Raw genomic sequence first — 19690 nt, 5'->3', positions numbered from 1 at the left:
TCTCCTCTCCCACTGCCCAGGAGAGAAAGCAGCCAGCCTTGCCTTGTCTTCTCAGTTGGGGGAAACTGAGGCCAGGGGCGTGGGGGTGAGCGAGCCACCCAAGGCTTTACCTTTGGCAAATATCTCGAACTTAGAGAAAATCCATGTCTCCTGACAGCCAACCCTTTGCTTTTCCCAAGCCCACGTGCCTCCGGACCCCTCCGCAGCCGAGCAGTAAGCGGTGAGCCGAGCCTTGGCTCATGGGAGCCTCACAAGTTCACGTTCTCGCTGGGCCACCCTGTGTACCGGTCGCCGACCGTCCGCAGAGAGCAGCACTGCCCCCCAGGCCAGCACTCCGGGTCACCACCAGCTCGGCTCCCGGAGGAATTTGACATCAGTGCCCCTGTTTGGACAGGGCTTTCGAGGGGCCTTTGAAACCCGTGCCCCCGGAAAGCCGGAGGCGGGGGTGTTTCCTACCAGCTTTCCCGCCGGGCAGAGTCGTGGGAGAGGGGCGGGGGCGGCTAGGGGCCCCCCCAGTAGCCGCCCCCGCTGCTGGCTCCCAGGGTCCGCGCCGGCCCCTGCGGTCCAGACAGGGCCACAGGCTGCCTGTGGCCACTGGGCGAGCTGGCGGCAGGCTGGGACCAAGCGCCCCGCGCTGACTCCTTCCCGGCTGCTCCCTGGGCTAGATTCCTGCCAGAGCGAGCCACCTCCCCCCAGGGCTCTACCCGCGCCCTCCGGGCCCCTTCTGGCCTCGGCGACCCCGTGGGGGGGCCCTGTGAACCGAGGCCTGCAGCCGACGGGCATCCCCTGCGTTTGCCCCGGGGCGGCCAGAGCCGCTCGTCTGCCCGCCTGGCGCCTCGCAGGTTGTCCCAGCCCCTCCCGGGGACCGCAGCCCGAGCACCCGACAGATGCCCCCCGCAGAGCCTGGCGGCGGGACCAGGACAGGATCAGACAGGAAGGGGCCCAGCGGCCCCGGCGGGAGGGGGGCAGGACCCCGGCGGGAGGAGGGCAGGACCGCGGCGGGAGGAGGGCAGGACCCTGGCGGGAGGGGAGCAGGACCCAGCGGGAGGGGGGCAGGACCCAGTGGGAGGAGGGCAGGACCGAGGCGGGAGGAAGGCAGGACCCCAGCGGGAGGGGGGCAGGACCCCAGCGGGAGGGGGGCAGGACCCAGTGGGAGGAGGGCAGGACCGAGGAGGGAGGAAGGCAGGACCGAGGGGGGCAGGACCCCGGCGGGAGGGGGGCAGGACCCCAGCGGGAGGGGGGCAGGACCCCAGCGGGAGGGGGGCAGGACACTGGCGGTGGTCTCGGGCGCCACGGGGTGCCCTCAGGTTTTGCTCCGCGAGGGCTGCACGGGCGAGCCTGCATCCGGAGCAGCAGCGCCAGCGATCTCAGCCCAGCTCTGCCGCAGCAGTGCCCGGCGCACCCCTCCTGCCCTGCCCCCACCTGCCCCTGCCCCCACCTGCCCCTGCCCCCTCCTGCCCCTGCCCCCTCCTGCCCCTGCCCCCACCTGCCCCTGCCCCCACCTGCCCCTGCCCCCTCCTGCCCCTGCCCCCTCCTGCCCTGCCCCCACCTGCCCCTGCCCCCACCTGCCCCTGCCCCCTCCTGCCCGGTGCGCGGGGCCGGCAGGAGACCCAGAGCAGGGAGGGAGGAGCTGGGCCGGCACAGGGCCCAGGAGCCCAGCGACCCCTGAGCCACGTACCGTCCCCGGCAGCTCCTCGACGGCTGGAGCGCTCCGCGCCGGCCGCCCCCGGGCCAGGCAGCGGCGGACTGGGGACCGGGAATGGCCTGGGAGGAGGCAGCGGCGTGCGAGCCCCCGCGCTCCCGCCCGCCTGCCCCTTAAAGGAACACGCGCCCCTTTCCCTCCCGAGGCCTGGGCCCCGAGGGAGGAGTCGCTGCTGACTGGGGCGTGTCCCCGCCCTCGGCTGGGGACCACCCCACACAGCAGAGGGGCTGGCCACACGGTGAAAGGAGTGTCTAGGAGTCCGTGTCTTGCAGGCGAAGGCGAGTGGGGGTGGAAGAGGATCCCCTTAGAAAACCTGGTTTACCAAAATCCAAAATCGGTGGAACTAAGCAGGGGAGCCCCTCCAGCACTCTGCGAGTGGGCTGTGGCCGCCCCCACCTCTGGGAGAGGGGAGTTCTGTATGCCCTTCCCTTCCCCGCCACAGAAGGCAAGGGGTGCTGACCTCCTGCCCCCGAGTCTGGCCAACATGCAGTCTCGGTGTCAGGCAGATAGTAGGTGAATGAGTGGCCCTGGCCCGCAGGGAAGGCACAGGATGGGATGCTCCCAGCAGCCTGCGGGGCAATCAGGCTTCTGACCGGTCCTCAGACCCGGTGGGCCCCCTTAGGGATCCTGACATCTATCAGCAGGCACAGCCATCCCGGGCCACCTCTCAGGATGCCGCTGTTTGTACAGGGTGTTTTCTTTCCCGTCCAGGCCAACGGGGGCCCTGGCCTGGATGGCCCTGTTGTTTTCTCAGCAGAAAAAACTAAGGAGATCTTTCAGCATCGGCTGGGAGAAGGGTCATGGAGCCACGGAGCCCAGAGCCTCTTCCTAAACACGCCTCACGACGGCCCCCGGCAGAACGTGTGTCTATTACACGCAACCTGGGGCAACCAGAGCACACGGACCGTGGGGACAGGTAACTGCGCCTAAAAGGGACGCCAGGCCTGATGGGCAAAGGGAGATAATAGAGAAGGCACCACTGCAGGGAAGAGACATGTCTGACCACTGAGTGCAAGATAGATTGGGGGAAAATAAACAGGACACAAGTGCCAGTTAGAACACTCTTGCAAGCTTCTCTGCAGATGACAGCGTGAGTTTATGAGGCCTCTGATGGGCCAGGCTTTGCTCAGTGCCACTGTGCATCGTCCTTTAGTCCCAACAAGGCCATAGTCGGTTTCCATTTTACAGATGAAGTGAGGCCCAGAGAGGTTAAGCAAATTGCCCGTCACTCAGAGCCAGGATTTGAACCCAGGTTGTCTGACTTGAGGCGTTGAGCTCCTATTCACTCCACCACGTCTACATGAGGACAGGGGAGGTAGGGTGAGCAGGTCCCAGCGCTGACAGCCACAGGGGTAGGGAGAGGGGTGGACAGCAGGGAGGGTCAGTTAGGCAGGTGGAATCTCAACGCTGGCTCTCTGGACCGCAGTCAAGAAGAAAAAAGTAAATTTGCGGAGGTGATGGTAGTAAGCTGTACACTTGGACCGGCTCAAGCCGGGGAGCCCAGGCCAAAGGGGGTCAGGAGTGAGGGGTCCAGGGTCCCAGGAGAGGGAACCTCAGAAGGCTGTGGCCAACCCATCCAAGGCTACAAAGATAAGAAGGGACTGAGAGGTGGCCTAGGCAAGTCCAGAGTCACCTTGGGTGTCCTGGGCCAGGTGGGGACCTGGTGACCACTGTTCACCAGCCTGCACAGCCAGTCAGCCAATGAGACTGGCCCACAGGAAACACTCAATGCGTGAACCTGGGCCAGTTGGCAGAGGAGAATGAAACTCACGCTTTCACCTGCTGCAAGCAGGACTCCTGGGTCCGAGCAAGGCTCAGACTACAGTTAGTTACTGGGGGGCAGAAACATCCCAGTGCAGAGGTGCCAGGAAAGATGCTTCTCTCCCTGTCTGCTAGTGGCCAGCGGAGACCAGAACAGGGGCTAGGAGTAGGAAATGCCCCCAGGAGGGAGTCCGGAGGCCAGCAACCACCCAGAAAGACTTCCCTCCAAACCCGATCCACACAGCTCCACAGAGCTCAGAAATAGGGAGGAGTGGGCCAAGGGACCCCCTGGGGTGAGAAGTCCCACATCCCCAGTCCCTACAAAGACCACCGCCTGGGCCTTTGATTTTGTCCCTGCCCAGCCCAGAAGCCCTGGCAATGGCAGGTCTCAGGAAGGAGCGACTTCCAGACTGATTCCCTGGTGTGGCTCCAGCAAAGCCACGCCCTCCCCTGTGCAGCCACGCGGCCGACCTCCTGCCGCCCAGGGAAATTCAGCTTGGAAACAGGGTGGTTTCCCACACCCCTTTCCCAACTAGGCAGTCCCTCCTGTGTGCCAATCTTCTTCCCAAAGCGCCAGGGGAAGGCCAGTGCCCTGCTCTGCCCCCCGCCCCACCCATGCCAGCCACTTCTTGATGGGGAGGGCAGGGGCGGAACCCCTGGAGCTTCCCTCCAGCCCTGGAGTGCACACGCCAGTGGCCAGTGGCCTCGTGCCCACTTGGCAGAGCCCTGGCCCCACCTCCCACCCCCCCTCCACCCTACCCCAGGACCTCCCGCAGCTCTGAAGGCAGCCAGGTTCACTGAGCTTCTAATGGTTTCTCCAGCCCACCACTCCAGCTGCAGACAAAATGGAAATTGCCAAAGGAGAAAACCAGCAGTCCCAGCCTGGCCCGTCTTCCTGGCGGGACGGGAACACAGGCATTCCTGGAGACAGCCACTGTGCCAGGCACCCGCCAGGCCCCTGCCCGGGGAAGCAGCTGGGGCCCCAGGACAAGATAGTTGAGATAGTCGTGGGAGTGGTGGACGGAGGGGAGGAGGTACAGCCAGGCTTCGAGGACCCCCGCCCCCAGTCTCCGTCCTTCTGCTGTCAGGCTGCCAGAAGCAGGGCCAGTGACACAAAGAATGCCAGGCTCAGGGAGGGCTGGGGGTGGGGGAACAGCACCCCTGCATCCCATTTGCACGCGGCAATGACGAAGCGCAGCAGGAGTTCCAGTGAATATAAATATATTTGGGAGCTGCCTGTGCACTGGGGGGTGAGAGCCGGCACGGAGCCCCGCGCCACCCCGCCTGCCCCTCCTCCCTGACCTGGCTCCTGCGTCTCTCCACGGACCCACCTGCCCCTCTCCAGGACGAGGGTCAAGAGAGGTCTCCAGGGAGAGAAGGGGAAGTGTCTGGGGGACCAGGTGGCAGTGGCCGGAGTGGCAGCATCCTGGCTGTCATCTCCAGCCTGGCGCCTTGGGCCTTCCTCCTGGGGGTGGGAGCGTGCATGGGAGAGGGGGCTGGGCAGGACACAGAGGCACTTCTAGACTCAACCCAGGGCCTGGACTCGGGGGTCTGCAGGGTGCAGGGACCCCACGTGCCCTACTTCCCCCTTTCCCGTCCACCCCAGACCTACTCGACTCCTGCAGTGCAGAAGAGAAAGGGACATGTGAGGGCTGGTGGCAGGGGCAGGGGGAGGGGAGGACGGGGGAGGGAGGGGGAGGGGTGACGGCCTAGTGGAGCTGAAAGCCTCTCCTCCCTGCCCCCAGCCCCAGTTACAATCAGGCAGGGCCACGGGGGCAGCAGGCTCACAGAAGGCAGGAGGACCAGGGAGGGGCAGGTGGCCTCGGTGGCTCTTCTGGCCACTTGGGCCAGGCCTGCCACTAACAGCCCAGCAGCTCCAGGCGCAGGGTGATGCGGTTGTGCCAGGCTACGGGCAGGATGCGCACCGAGCGGGCCAGGACGGGCGTGTCGAACACGTTCTTCTTGTGGGAGTTGTTGTCCGAGTTGCCGGGGAAGATCTAGAAGCAGAGGCGGTGTCAGGAGGGCCCCGGCCAGTCCCCCACCCTCAGAGGGCCAGGCCGGCCTCCCGGGGAAGCGGGGAGGCAGCGGCGAGGGGAGGGCAGCTGCCACACGCCCACCTTGCTCTTGCCCGTCCTGGAGTCCTCGACCTCAGTCCACGTCCTGCCGTCATTACTGTAGGCCACCTTGTAGGATGCCACATACTGGATGCTGCCAAAGTCACGGGCCCCCTGGGTGATGACACCCGTCACCTCCTTCTGGGAGCCCAGGTCGACCTACAGAAGAAAGCAACGTTTGCCTTGCTTGAACCATCTCCAGGAAGGTGGAAAGAGGCAGACAGCTGGCGCGTGGATTCTAGTTTCGGCAAAGCGGCTTACTCGGCAGGGCCTGTTTCCTCAGCTATACAACGGGCAGGAATGACACCACCCACTCTGCACATGTGACATCAGCATGTCACTGCAGGGGAACTCGTATTTCAGAGTCTGGGCCCTGGCCAACTCTACGCCAGCCCCTGCCTCGACCTGCACTGGGTGTGAGGGGGACAGGGACGGGAGCCGCAGCCTGTGGACGAGCACTGCTCTGGAGGCCCCTGCAGGGCTGCCCACGGCCTCCCGTGGGTCCTGAGGGCGCCCAAACGCAGGCAGCTCCTCAGGGAACCCAGCGCCATGGCGTGCTGCACGGGGCCCAGAGACGGACCTCCTGCCCCGGTCCCCGGCCACCCGAGAGCCTGCCAGCTGCCCCGACAGGCAGTGCCAGGATCCGGGCTGCAGACTCAGCTCACTGCCAGCCAGCAGGTGAGCCCCAGCGAAACTCTCACCCTGCCCGGACTCAGTTTCCTTATCTATAAAGCAAGCTCCAGTTTTCCGTGACACTCTTGTGTTGCCCAGTCTCAACGAGATGCAAGGGCTGTCCCACGGTGGGTTCTCAGACACCGAGTCAGACAACATCCGCTCTGTGACCGAGGGGAGTGGTCCCAAGACGCTTGGGTCAGGTCTCCCTCCTCCCCTCCTCCGTCCTGCCCTGCTGTGGGCGGACGGTGCCTTGTCAACCCCATGGCAGCCGATGGAAGTGGCTCTACACACACACACACACACACACACACACACACACGCACCCTTTCTCCACCCGGGGGCCCCTGGGGGGAGCAGGATCAGGGGGAAGGTGGGGCAGGTGAGAGAGAAAAGTCAAAGGAAAACAAGGCTTTTAAGAAACTCTCCTGGGGAGCAGAAGCCCGGGCCAGGGGTGGGGGTGGGTCAAAGATCGGCAGCCCCACCCATCCCATCCGACCAGGAGGGCCCGACCCACCTGCAGCCACTCAGAGGCGTTGTTGGTCGAGGCGGTCCAGGCGTTGAACCTGCCCTGATTGTCCAGCCGTGCGTAGAAGGGGTACCAGCCGAAGGCCCGCAGGCCCCAGGTCTTGTAGGTGCTGGAGGCCGTGACTTGCGCGTCAGAGATGGTGTGGTCCTTCAGGCCCAGGGGCTCCGAGCATCCTGCCAGCAAAGGGGGGCTGTCACCCAGATCTGGGATCACAGCTCCCAGGGTGTGAGTGCGAGGCGATGAAGAGGAAGGAACTCTGTGGGTCCCGATTAGCCCCTGGCATCTTCTTGGACGACAGAAAGCAGCTCCATCTGCTTCCCCTCTGCCTGCCTCACTAGCGCCTCTCCTCAGCCGCCTGGGCTCAGCCCCATGCCCACCCCTCACTCTCACCCAACTTCCCACCCACCACCCTTCTCCCTCTGAACCGGGGCAAACCCTGCTCCACCACCACCCAGCCTCCTTTGAAGCCTGACTTGCAAGACACCTCCTCCAAGAAGCCTGCCCTGACCACTTCACTGGGGCAGGACTTCTCCTCCTCTGGACTCCCTGCACTCCCTCCACCCGTCCTGTGCTCAGCTCCTCCTACATCAATGACCACCTTGTTTATTCGGTGCTTACTCCAGTCCTTTAACCTGCCACAGAAAAAACCTAAAGGAGAAATCAGTAACCCCATTGTACAGATGGAAACACTAAGGATGAGAGACATTAAGCATTGTGCACAAATCGCCCTATGTCTCTCTCTGTCTCTCTCTCTCTCACACACACACACTCCCCCGGCCACCAGCCCACATCGTGGCATCATCTCTACCATCCATGCACCCGACCCAGACCGCGAAGGCCTGCTTGTGGCAACCCTGCCATGAACAGGAGAATGTTCCTGCCCTCTAACAGCTGGAAGTCAGAGAAATCCGAGAACTCCTGGAGCTCCAACTCAAGAACATTCCTTTATCCATCTTCCAACAGACACCCCCATTTAGTGTGCCCCAGGGGGCCTTTGTATATCAAGAATGTTTCTAGGGGGCTGTCACACAGGTCTATGGGGACTGGCCTGCCCCAAACAGGAATGTGCTGGCCTGTTCTGCACGAGTATCTGCACCTGCATGTGGCCAGAACAGCTGGGGATGGGCGGGAGACAAAACTCCCAAAAGGATGGGCGTGTCTTCCACCTGGCAGAATCCCTGCCCCCCAACTGTCTGTTTCTGCAGGGAGTTGCGGGTGGGGGCAGGGGGCCTGGACAGCCACGCAGAGTGGGCTGTCAAATGGCGCTTCACAGCACTGGCCTCCAGACACCCGCGCCACTCAAGACATTTGCCTCCGGGCTGTGCTGATGGTGGCTGGCCAGGGAACCCGCCCTCCTCCCACTGACAGCAGCCCCTGGGCTGGTAGCTGGTTGTCCCCTGGCTCCAGGACAGGGGAGGCCTGAGCAGGCTGAAGCCTGGGGCAGCTTTGTGGAGGACACCAATTTGGCAGGCCATCTACAGACAGCTCCGCCAGCCGTTCCTGCACCCTCATTCTCCGCCTCCCCAGGAAGTCAGACAGGTCAAGTGCAGCCGGGAGGGGCCCCGGGCAAGGGCCAGGGCTCTCAGCTCCAGCACTCTAGAAAGCCCCTTCCCCTCTCCCCGCCTACGTCTCCCTGTCTGTAAAACAAGCTACTAGGGGAGTACTTCTCACAGATCACCTGGGGGTCTTGTCAGGCGCAGTGGGTCACGCCTGTAATCCTAGCACTTTGGGAGGCCAAGGTGGGCGGATTGCTTGAGCTCAGGAGTTCGAGACCAGCCTGAGCAAGAGCGAGACCCCCATCTCTAATAAAAATAGAAAAGAATGTAGCCAGTCAACTAAAAATAGAAACAAAAAATTAGCCAGGCGTGGTGGTTCACACCTGTAGTCCCAGCTACTGGGGAGGCTGAGGCAGCAGGATTGCTTGAGCCCAGGAGTTTGAGGTTGCTGTGAGCTAGGCTGACACCACGGCACTCACTCTAGCCTGGGCAACAGACTGAGACTCTGTCTCAAAAAAAAAAAAAACAAAAAAAACCACTAAATGCAGCCAGGCACAGAACTCAGCTCTAAGGGCTACTGGGTGGTGTCCAAGGAGGTATAACAGGAACAGGTGTAACAGAAGAGAATAGGGGCTCAGGAGGGGGCAGGTCTAGGGTAAGCCAAGAAAGGTGGCACCTACCTCTCAGTGCTGCGCGCTTTGCCCAGCGAGCCCTACAGTTCCTCGTGTGGCCAGGAGGTGGCACTGTGGCTGCACAGAGCGGGAACCAGCCCGCCAAGGAGAGCGAGCTGGGCTGAGCTGGGCTGAGCCATCAGTCAGCCCAAACCTGCACCCTGGGGCCAGGAAAAACTCACGTCTCCAAGGGCGTGGTTTTCCTGGCTCAGCAGAAAACCTATCCCTTTCTGATCCCCCCATCTCTCCATCTGGGAATCTCTTTGGCCTTGAACTCCTGGTCTCAAAGGATCCTTCCCCCTTGATCCTCCTGCCTCAACTTCCCAAAGTACTGGGATTACAGGTGTGAGCCACCCTGAGGGCCAGGGAATCTCTTTGCAAAGGGCAGCAGCAAGCCCCAGCTCCAAGCCCCGTGGTCCCACAGGCCCCACGTTTCTGAGTGCAGAGTGCAGGACCGTCGGCAGGGAAAGCGCTGGATGGGTGGGGTCAGAAGCCCTGAGATCCGGACCAAGATTTAATACCCACCAGCTGTGCACCCTTAATAAACAATCTCTCTGGGTCTCACTCCGTTCACTCACTCACTCATGCATCAAGCATTGCCTCAGCACCTACGAAGCGGACACTGCTCTAGGCCCTGGAAATCGAATCAAAACAAAGTCTTCGCCCCTCACGAAGCTGACATCTGCAAAACAGAACCCATGACACAGGTTCTAGAAGCTACAGGAACCAACCAGGACAAGTGAACACACTCTGAAAACGGAAGCGCTGTCTTTTCCTCCACCAACCAGAGAGCCCGGGCGCGTGGGCCGGCAGCCAGCAGACATCTATCTGGGCAGGACCGCGACGGCCAGATGACCCTCCGGCGTGAGCTTCCTGCCTGAGCCCAGGTTCGGGCCTCGCCGCTGCCCCACGGGGCTCAGCGTGGCTGAGAGAAGAGCGGGCAGGGAAGGGCATCTCCGGGAACGGTCCCGGCGCTCACCATTCGACTCGCAGCCGAGGAGCTCGAAGCGCAGGGTGCAGGCCCGCTGGCAGAGCACGGGGAACAGCCGCACGTACTGCGCCTCCACCGGGGCCTCAAACAGGTTCAGTTTCAGGCTGTGGCTGTCCACGTTGCCCTCAAACACCTAGAAGGGAAGGGGCAAGATGGGACGCATGGGTCCACGTGGGCAGACGCCTCCCTGGGGTCGCCTCATCCTCCTCTGCAGACCTGGGGGCAGAGGTGGGCTGGGGGGTGAGGGGACTCAGCAGGAATAGCAGCCCTCCCTGTGGCCACCCCACAGCCCGCCCTCAACAGACTCTCCGTCTCACGCCTCCCTTCGTCATCTCGGGGCCTGGGCATGAGCCCCTGCCATTCACACAGGGTCACCTATAACCGTCAGGTACCTCTGTGCAAACTAGGACAGGGCACTCCTTTCTCGAAATATCTTACTATGACAATTTTCTGACAGAAGTCCACAAATGTACAAAGTCTGTACTGTGAGTGGCACCCACTTAGTAACGGCACCCTAGAACAGTGTACAACCCGCACAACTGTACTTGGTGGCCCTGAAGGCTCAGAATGAAACCCAGCTGCACCACCACTGCCACCCTCAACAGCTCATTGCGCCATTTTGAGTCTCGCTGTTCTCATCTATAAAGTGGGACGATTACTTATAACCACACAACACGGGAACAATCTGGATTTCCCAATTTCTGGAAACCAAGATGCACCTGAAGACCCACCTCATGGCCAATCACCCAGGTACCCTTACCTTGTTGGGGGTCTGCAGGGCTAAAACCCTAGGGGTGCTGACCACAGCCCTTCTTCAGGGCCCCAACAAGCCCTACCTTGTCTCCTAACTTCTCGGTGTCCTGGATGAACGTGAACGTGTGTCCGTCGAGGCTGTGGGCCACCTTGAAGGCCTTCAGGTACTCATGAGCACCCACGCGGCTGGCGCCCTGCGTCACCACGCCCGACACCCAGGTCTTCCGCAGCAGGTTCACCTAGACCCGGGCCGGGGAGACGGCACCTCGTCACCTGGGTTCCTTCCACCCAGATGCAGGCCCGTCTGCTCCCTTGCCCCCCACACCTGGGGTGGGGGGGCGAGGGGGGGGCTGCCCAAGCAGAACAGAGCAGGTGCCGCTGCGCACGTTGCCAGAACACGGGCTTCCTCCTCAGGCACCCTCAGGCTCCCGACCCAGTGCTCCTGGGCACACCAGGAGGGCCAGGCCCCCAGGGGCCTCATCTGGTGCAAACAGCACCTCCACGGCCTGGGCCTGCTCCCCCCATCCCGCCCGCCCCCTCCAGGCCCCCGAGTCTGCCCTCCAGTGACAGACACTCCACCCGTGGGAACCTGCTCCCTTGCTGCCTGAAGCCCAGGTGGGAAGCCTCCCGTGGTGGCCCCAAGTGCAGGCACATTCATCTCACCTTCTCCTCTCCCACCGCTCGCCCCAGGCCGGCCCTGTCCCTACCTGGATCCAGGGGTGCCTGTCGTAGTTGCTGGCTGTCCAGGCGTTGACGATGCCCGTGCGGTGCAGGCGGGCGAGCTCCGGGCCCCAGCGCTGCAGCCCCATGAAGCCCACGTACACGGACGAGGCGGACACCTGCCAGTTGCCGATGCCCCCCGACTCCATGCCCAGGGGAACGGAGCATTCTGACGGGAGGGAGATGGCAGTCAGGGGGCCACCCAGGCCGGTTCCAGGGCCCACCTGGGACCCAGGGGACAAGAGAATAAGACCATGTGGCCTCTGCCAAGGACCAAGACCCAGAGAAAAGCTCAGAAGCTCACCAGAGCAGAGACCACAAAGGGACAATGACGGCAGAGCCCAAGAGGAGGTCCCGAGCAAAGGTGCATGGTGAGGTGTGGTGAGGAAGAGGAGATGGGGCAGAGTCATGGGAGGCTGGGACCCAGGGCTGCAGGAGGACCCTGGCCACGATGGTACCCTTGGGGATGGAGTCCCCGGCAGGCGAGGTTGGTGGTCTTGTTCTCACAGGACACTGAGCAGCAGTTATGCTGTGGTGGGGGTGGGACCTCCTCTTCCTCAGTGTCCCCACCCCACCAGGGAGAGTGGTCACTGTCCTCAGCCCAGCCCCTGGCTTCCCCAGGAGGGTGGCTTTGGGAGAAAGGGTTCCTTGAGCAGCAGCGAACAGTACTTGCCCTGCACAGAAAGCAGTGAGCAAATCCGCCTGGAGTGTTCTAGAATCCCACTGGCAGGCATTCTCCAGGTGGGACACAAATGCCACTCTGTTTTCCCTCGTACTCTCTGCGGCATCCACCTGCAGGCCCTCTCCCAGCCACCTGTGACCACGCCCCTGGCCAACGCCCTGTCCCCCTCCCTGGTGTCCCAGCAGTGCGGTCCTGGGACTCAGCATGGCCACCAGGCCCACCCACGGGCTGAGCCTCGCTCATCCTTCAGGGATCCCCCTGGTATGTGCCTGGGCCTTCCGCTGCCAAGCAGAGAACCCGGGGCAGCTCTGCTCTTCCTCCACGTCCAGGCTCAGGCTGAGCTCAGTGCTGTCACGCTCGGTAGGGAAGGGAAGGTGCCAAGTGAGGCCAGACGCCCAGGCTCAGAGCGGCCAGCGGCCGAGCAGAGAGTCTGCCTCCGAGACTCCTCACACCCCACCGCGGTCACACCCTCAGCAACCCCAAGGTGCATTCCTTGTGCCTGCAGCGCCCTCACTGGCTCCAAAGACACCCCACGTAACAGACAAGGCAGGGCTGCGAAGGTCCCTCTGTGGGCCTTCTTGTGCCTTCGTGTGGCCCCTGCCTCTTCCCCAGGGGCTGCCTTACCCAAGCCCAGGGCAGACCCCAGGCCAGGCAGCTAGAAGGCTCGGTGGGTAGCTCCAGCTCAGGCGCCCACGGCTCCCTCAGCGCCAGCACGGTAATTAGTGGGCGCACCTGGCCCCACCCCGGCTCTGTCTCCTTAGCAACCCCCTCGCCCCCATCCTCCCTCCAGGATCTCAAACACATTTGGCCTCGGCCCAGGGACCAAGGGCACTGCCCCCTCTGGCGTAAAGGGCATCCCGGGTACTTTGCCCTCCCCCAGGGCCCCACTGCCACCCAGCTGGCCCGGCCCTCCCTCCTCCTCCCGTGGGTCAGCAAACTCAGAGCCTGCACCCACGTCACCCAAGGGAGGGCCCTGCCCAAGATGCCCAGCCGCCAGCCTGCTGGGCTGCAGACCTGTGCCCCCCACCCCACTCCACCCATCCCGGGCCTACTGTGGCCCAGCCAGCCACCGCAGGTGAGGAAGAGTCCCCGTGTGGTTGGGAGCACAGGGTGGGAGGCACTCCACCTGGGCCAGGAGGGAGGAGAGTGTGGAGGGCCACTGTGGGCAATGTCGATGGGGCACCCCACCCAGGGCCACTCTGCGGCTGAGTGGACAACCAAGCAGGTCAAGCAGGGACAGCCGCTCTGCACACACAGGGCCTCTGACCACCGCACCACGAGGGCACAGCCCAGCCTGCCCAGGCCTCCCCTCTGCTGAGCTCTGTGATAAGGCCACAGGTCAAACTTGGGCCAGGAACTGTCAGACCCTGAGGCCATGCCTGATTTACTAAGTTCCTGGGCCCCAAAAGATTATGAATGCATTTGTTTTCCCCTCTTAGGTTAAAAAAAAAAAAATCCCAGACTACCCTAATGCTGTGTGTCTGGCTCATGGTGACTCAGGAAACAGCACTCCCAGGACCTCTGGGGTGACCACAACTCCTCATGCCCCTGCAGTGACATCAGGCCTGGCCTGCAGTCCCAGGAGAGAGGACCAGATGGAAAGCAGCCTGCAGAGGGACAGCAGGACCCTTTCCCCCTACTCGCCTCACTGAGGCTCTGTTCCTCCCTCGAGCTTCTCGGAGGTGGCCTTGACACAAGGAATAAGGCCCACACACGGCCTGTGCCACCAGGGCTGTGGCCCAGGGTCTGTCCCCAGGAGCAGGCACCCCCAGATACTCACTGGTGTCACAGTGGGTGCCCACGTAGCCCAGAGCACATATGCAGGTGTAGGGGGTGAAGACGTCCCCTCGCTGTTCCGTGGGACTCGCCTGGCATTCGCCATTGTTGTGGCACGGGTTTGGGGAACAGGGATCTGTGGACAGAGAGGCAGGTGATCAAGAAGAAGCTGGGGACAGAGACAGAAAGTAGCAGATGGGCCTCGCCCAAAAGGACCCTTGGTCCAAACTCAGCCCACCATCTCCTCCCTCTCCCCCTCCCCCAGCCTGCCTGATGGAGCCTGGGCCAGCCTGGCACCAAGGAGGGTGACATATAGGAAAATCAGCCCAAATAAAGGAAGTGCCCAGCTTTCCAAATGCCCTGGGGGTATCCAGGGAAATGCTGGCTGACAACGGGAGAGGTGACAACGGGGGACCACTGCCCACTTTGGGACGGGCTGGAAGCGTGGGGTGTGGAGAGGTAGGCAGGGTAGGCAGCACTCGGAGTGGGTTTCTTCTCAGTCTCGTTGCAAATGAGGCCCGTGAAGCCTTCGAGGCAGAGGCAGTGGAAGGAAGCATTGTCATGGCCCACCAGGCAGGTTCCACCGTTCAGGCACTGGCTGGAGTCGCAGAAGTCACCTGCAACGTCAGCCCTGACTCAGAAACGGCACGTCCACCACTCAGTGAACGTTTGCGGGGGCCAATGACCACGGATGTGCTGAGTCCCTGAGACAGACGTCGGTGTGGCCCAGGCCTCAGGAGGCCCACGGGAAAGAGGCGGGCAAGCCCACAGAGGACGAGGAAGCCTGCACAGGGGGCCGCTGCAGCTGCGATTTCTGCCAGGGAGAGGGAGGTTTTGCAGAGGAGGGGACATTTGAGCTGGGTCTAAAAGACAGAGTGGGAAGGCGCCAGGCTGGGGAATGAGGAAAGAACATTCCAAGAAAAGCAGAAGAAACAGAGTGCATGGTATGTTGGAGAACAGTGAGACGTGGCTGGAAGGAGGGTCGGGCCAGACTGCGAGGGACCCTAAGAAGGACAAGTTTAGATTTTTTCATCCTGCAGACCAGTGGCTCTTAATCTTGTGGCAGCCTCCTCACCATTGTCCAGCAGGGGGAAAAGAGAAAAACAAGAAACACAGAGTGTCAAGTGCGAGGTGGGAGCGGGGAAGCCAGTTCCAGTCTGAGAAGGAGAAGGCTGAAAGGCCCAGGCGCAGACTGGCTCCCCCCTGGCGGGGCCTGGGAGCTACAGGGTGGACATCCCCCCACCAGCGCAAAGGGGGAGGGCAGGGCAAAGGGCCAAGGAGGAGGAGGTGGGGAGGAGGGCTGGAGAGGCCACCAGGGCTGGTGGATGGGGCTGAGTGACAGGTGTGCACTATCAGCCCCCAAGGAGGACACAGGAGGAGGAGGTGTGGGCTGGGGTCAGACTGCATGTCAGGCAGCCAAGTGGCCCTCCAGTCCTGCCCGCGTCCCATGCCCATAAGGGAGGAGTCCCTTGAAGGCTGGTTCCTGGCCCACTCCCTCAGAAGTCCCCCGGCCCCAGCCTGCCCTCGGTCCCTTGACTCTTGTGGCAACCAGTGAACTGCAGCCCACTGGGAGGGTCCTCTAGCTGACCTTAGCACCCCAGAGGGCTGCCCCAGACCAAAATCCGTCATTTGGAATAAGACATGAGAAATCCTTTTTCCTCTCCTCCTGAAATCCCAAAGCCACCCCCCCGGGAGCCCACCCAGCTTCGGGGAAGGCAACACCATTAATGAGCCCTCGGAGCTGCACCTCGGCAGGGCCTCGGGGCTTAAGGCAGCTCCCAACAGGCTATTAGTCATTGGCTTTAAATAGCAGGTTAATCTCCTCCTCTGACCTGGCAGGCTGGCACTGGCTGGCAGGCTTGGGAATGGACACTTCCTCCCCTCCCAACCACAGGACCCCCGGGCTACCCCAGGGCAAAATGGGCCAGTGGGGAACAGGGTCAGTGGGAGGTGTCCCCCACCTGGCCAGGCCTTAGGCTGGAGGGGCCGGCCCCCTGTGCAAGGCAGCCCCTGTGCTTCTCCCTTCCAGAAAAACTCAGATCACCCTCTACAAAACCACCTTTGCGACTTGACGGTCCTACTTTTTGGGAGACCTCCCCAGGGACATTTGGCCAGGGCTCAGGTTGAGGGGACAGACAGGAGGAGTAGAAAGGACCGGGAAGACCCAGCCATCTTTCAGGGGGGCTGGGGAGGATCAGGTGCTCCCATGTGCTGGGAGCCCGGAGCGCCCTCACCGCCTCAGCTCCAGCCCTGGAGGGGCGTCCCCTCCAGCACGGGGGTGCTGGAGCCCAGCTGTGACCTCCCTGGCTTCAGCCAGTCCCGTAGCGCCTCGGTGCGCGGCATGCCCATCGGCGGCGGGGGAGGACGCGGAGACACAGCCCGCCAAGGCCGCGGGAGGGAGGGAGGGAGTCGGGAAACGCCCCACCGGGAGGCAGCCCCCGTCCCGGGCCCTCCCCGGCCGCTGCGCCGCTCCCGGGCCCACCTCGAGCCCGCGTCCAGCCCACCACTCCCAGCCCTTCCCTGACCCGACCCGGCGCACACAGGAGGGTCGCAAAGACCCACTGAACTGTCCAGCCGCCGGGCTCGGGAGGGGAGCTGCGGGCGAAAGTCGGCCGGAGACTCCTCGACTCGGGAGTCCTGGAATCCTCCGGGCGGAAGGGGCTCCAAAGCCAGGCACGGCTCCGCGGCTTCATTTCACAGACGGGAAAAGAGAGGTCCGGCACAGCGGAGTCCTTTGTTACGTGCAAGCCACATCCCCGGGGACAGCAGGGCTGGCCCCCAGGGTCCCCAGCGCGCGAGCCTCCATCAGTGCCCGAACTCCCGGGCGCGGGGGCGCGGGGACGCGGGGGCGCGGGGGCGCAGGAGGCCGCGCGACGCCGCCCGCCGGGGCGCGGCGGGAGAGGCGGCCCCTGGACGCGGCCCCCGCGCTTCGCCCAAGTTTGTCAACAGCGGCGCGAGGGCGCGCGGGGCACTCACCGGAGGCGGCCAGCAGGCCGGAGGCGCAGAGCAGCGCGCCGCACAGCGCGGCCAGCAGGCGGGGGCCCGGCATGCTCGGGACGCGGGCGGGGGCCGCGCGCTCGGCGGTGCAGGCCGCGGGGTTCTCGCTCCTTCTCCCGGACCGGAATAAATCCGGCAGCTCAGCGCCTCCCTCCCGCCCACGTGCCCCGCCCAGGCCGGCCGGGGCGGACTCGGGGCGGGGCTCCGCGGCCGGGGAGGGTCCCGGGCGAGAGGAGCGCAGGGGGCCGCGGCTCCCACCCCTGCGCCCGCACCCCGCGCCCAGCCAGCGGCGGGCCCCGGGTCCTGAGTCGATCGGGCAGGGAGGGGCTCAGGAGGAGTTAAAAAAGAAATGACTTTAGATTTCAGCGAAGATGATAAACTTCATCCATAATCAGAAGTGCAAGTTAAAACTCCAGCGGGTACCATGTTTCGCTTCTCAGGTGGACAAGTATGAAGATGCTGCCAGCTAGTGGAGGCTGCGGGCAGCAGGTTGGAGCACGCTTTGTGGAAGAGAGTGTACACTGGTTCAGCTTCGCTAGAGGGCTATTTGGTAATACCTGTGGAAATGGCACATGCTGACACCATGAGACCTAGCATTCCCCTTGCAGGCATTCGTTCTGCAGAAACTCGGATGTGCAAAATGACGTGTGTACAAAGACATCATAGCGGCATCGTTTGAAATGGTGAAAGACTAAAAAAGGAATCAGAAAACTTTTTTTTTGTAAAAGGCCATGTAGAAAGTATTTTAGGGTTTGTAGGACCTAAGGTCTCTGTGGCAATTATTCACCTCCGCCCTGGTGGCAGGAAAGCAGCCACAGGTAACTGGTAAGGAAATGCCAACGTGCTTGCCTGAGGGGAGGAAGCCAGAGCAAGTCTGTCACCTTTGACTTTTTGCTAAATGATTCTTTTTTTATCCTGTGCAAATATTACCTGCTTACGAATAAATGATTTTAATAATGGTGTTCCAGGCAGACTGGCAAACAAGCAAACAAAAAAGAAGAGTCACACGGCTCCCCAACCAGCTCTGTTGGGACCCAGGTTGGGACTAGAGCCCATTGGCAGAGGCCCTTCTTTAAAACTGTTCAGAAGGGGGAAAAAACACTTATGATCAAGTCAGTTGTCACAGAAAAAACATTTGATGCTATCCAATTCCCCTTCATTATAAAACACCCAACAAACTAGGAGTAAAAGGGAGCTTCCTCAATCTGGTAAAAAAAAAAAAATCTGAAAAACCCACAGTTGATATCATACTTAAAGGTCTCCCTAAAATCAGGAACAAGGCACAGCAGTCTGCTCTTGTCACTTTAGGAAATGATTTCTCAGCCACAACACTGTAAAGCCCAAGCAACCAAAAGAAAAAAATAGATAAATTGAACATCCTCAAAATTAAAAATTTCTGTACTTCAAAGGATACTATCAAAAAAATTGAAAAGGCAACCCACAGAATGGGAGGAAATATTTGCAAATCACATGTGTGATTACAGTCTAATATCTGGAAAAATAAAGAACTCTTATAACTCGGCCAGGCGTGGTGGCTCACCCCTGTAATCCTAGCACTCTGGGAGGCCGAGGTGAGTGGATCACTTGCACTCAGGAGTTGGAGACCAGCCTGAGGAAGAGCGAGACCCTGTCTCTACTAAAAATAGAAAGAAATTAATTGGCCAACTAAAAATATATCGAAAAAATTAGCCGGGCATGGTGGTACATGCCTGTAGTCCCAGCTACTCGGGAGGCTGAGGTAGGAGGATTGCTTAAGCCTAGGAGTTTGAGGTTGCTGTGAGCTAGGTTAAGGCCACAGCACTCACTCTAGCCTGGGCAACAGAGTGAGACTCTGTCTCAAAAAAAAAAAAAAAAGGAACTCTTATAACTCAACAACAAAAAGACAGCCCAATTAAAAGATGGGCAAAGGATTCAAAGAGACATTTCTCTGAAGAAGATATGAAATAGCCCATAACCATACAAAGAGATAATCAACATTATTAGCCACCAGGAAAATGGAAATTAAAACTACACAAGATACCACTTCACATACCCACTAGGGTGAGTCTAATCAAAAAGACAGATAACAAGTGTCAATGAGGATGTGGAGAAATTGAAACCTCATATATTACTAATGGGAACATAAAATGGTGCAGCCACTGTGGAAAACAGCCTTGTCGTTCCTCAAAAAGTTAAATGTATGACCCAGCAATTCTGCTCCTAGATATAAACCCAAAAGAATTGAAAATATATGTTTATACAAAAACTTATACATGCAAGTTCATAACAGCATTATTCACAACAACCAAAAAGTGGAAACAACCCACACACCCATCAGCTGGCGAATGGAGAAATGAAGTAGCGTGTCCATACAATGGGATATTATTCAGCCACAAAAAGGAATGGAATATTGGCCTTTGCTGCAACATGGGTAGACCTGAGAAACATCACGCTAAGTGAAATAAGCCGGTCACAAAGCCCACAGAGCGCATTATTCCGGTTATATGAAATGTCAAAAAACAATCAAATTTATAGAACCTGAAGGTAGCTGGTGGTTGCCAGGGTCTGGATGAGGGTAGCATGAGGAGTGACTGGTCTGGGATGACGGTAGCATGAGGAGTGACTGGTCTGGGATGAGGGTAGCATGAGGAGTGACTGGTCGTGGGTACAGGATTTCTTTTCAGGGTGATGAAGAGAAGATGGTTTGAAATTAGATAGTGGTAATGGTTGTATGACTTTGTGTTTATACTAAAAACCACGGAACTGTACATTTTAGAAGAGTCTATTTTGTGTTACGTGAATTAAATTTCAATAAAACAATATGTAACTTCAGAGATCCATCCCAGA

At 60.7% G+C, this 19690-nt stretch overlaps 1 protein-coding gene across 2 annotated transcripts; it reads right to left on the bottom strand.

Moving 5' to 3' along the window:
• Nucleotides 1–4667: 4667 nt before the first annotated feature.
• On the bottom strand, nucleotides 4668–17025 carry MFGE8 (milk fat globule EGF and factor V/VIII domain containing). Of its 2 annotated transcripts, XM_020289077.2 has the most exons (9): nucleotides 16844–17025; nucleotides 14293–14484; nucleotides 13872–14003; nucleotides 11397–11578; nucleotides 10773–10928; nucleotides 9925–10069; nucleotides 6767–6951; nucleotides 5581–5736; nucleotides 4668–5460 (listed from the first exon to the last, which is right to left on the bottom strand). In XM_020289077.2, exons 1-9 carry the CDS (start codon nucleotides 16914–16916, stop codon nucleotides 5323–5325), a joined length of 1359 nt encoding a protein of 452 aa, XP_020144666.2. In that variant the 5' UTR covers nucleotides 16917–17025; the 3' UTR covers nucleotides 4668–5322. The 2 variants fall into 2 exon arrangements, with proteins under 2 accessions (XP_020144666.2, XP_020144667.2); XM_020289078.2 differs by lacking the exon at nucleotides 14293–14484 and having other exon boundaries at nucleotides 16844–17024.
• Between the last annotated feature and the right edge of the window lie 2665 nt (nucleotides 17026–19690).

Source organism: Microcebus murinus, chromosome 7 (genome assembly GCF_040939455.1).
Source record: "Microcebus murinus isolate Inina chromosome 7, M.murinus_Inina_mat1.0, whole genome shotgun sequence".
Lineage (NCBI taxonomy): Eukaryota > Metazoa > Chordata > Mammalia > Primates > Cheirogaleidae > Microcebus > Microcebus murinus.
Note: the sequence above shows the minus strand (reverse complement) of the source record. Positions and strands in the feature narration are given on the sequence as shown.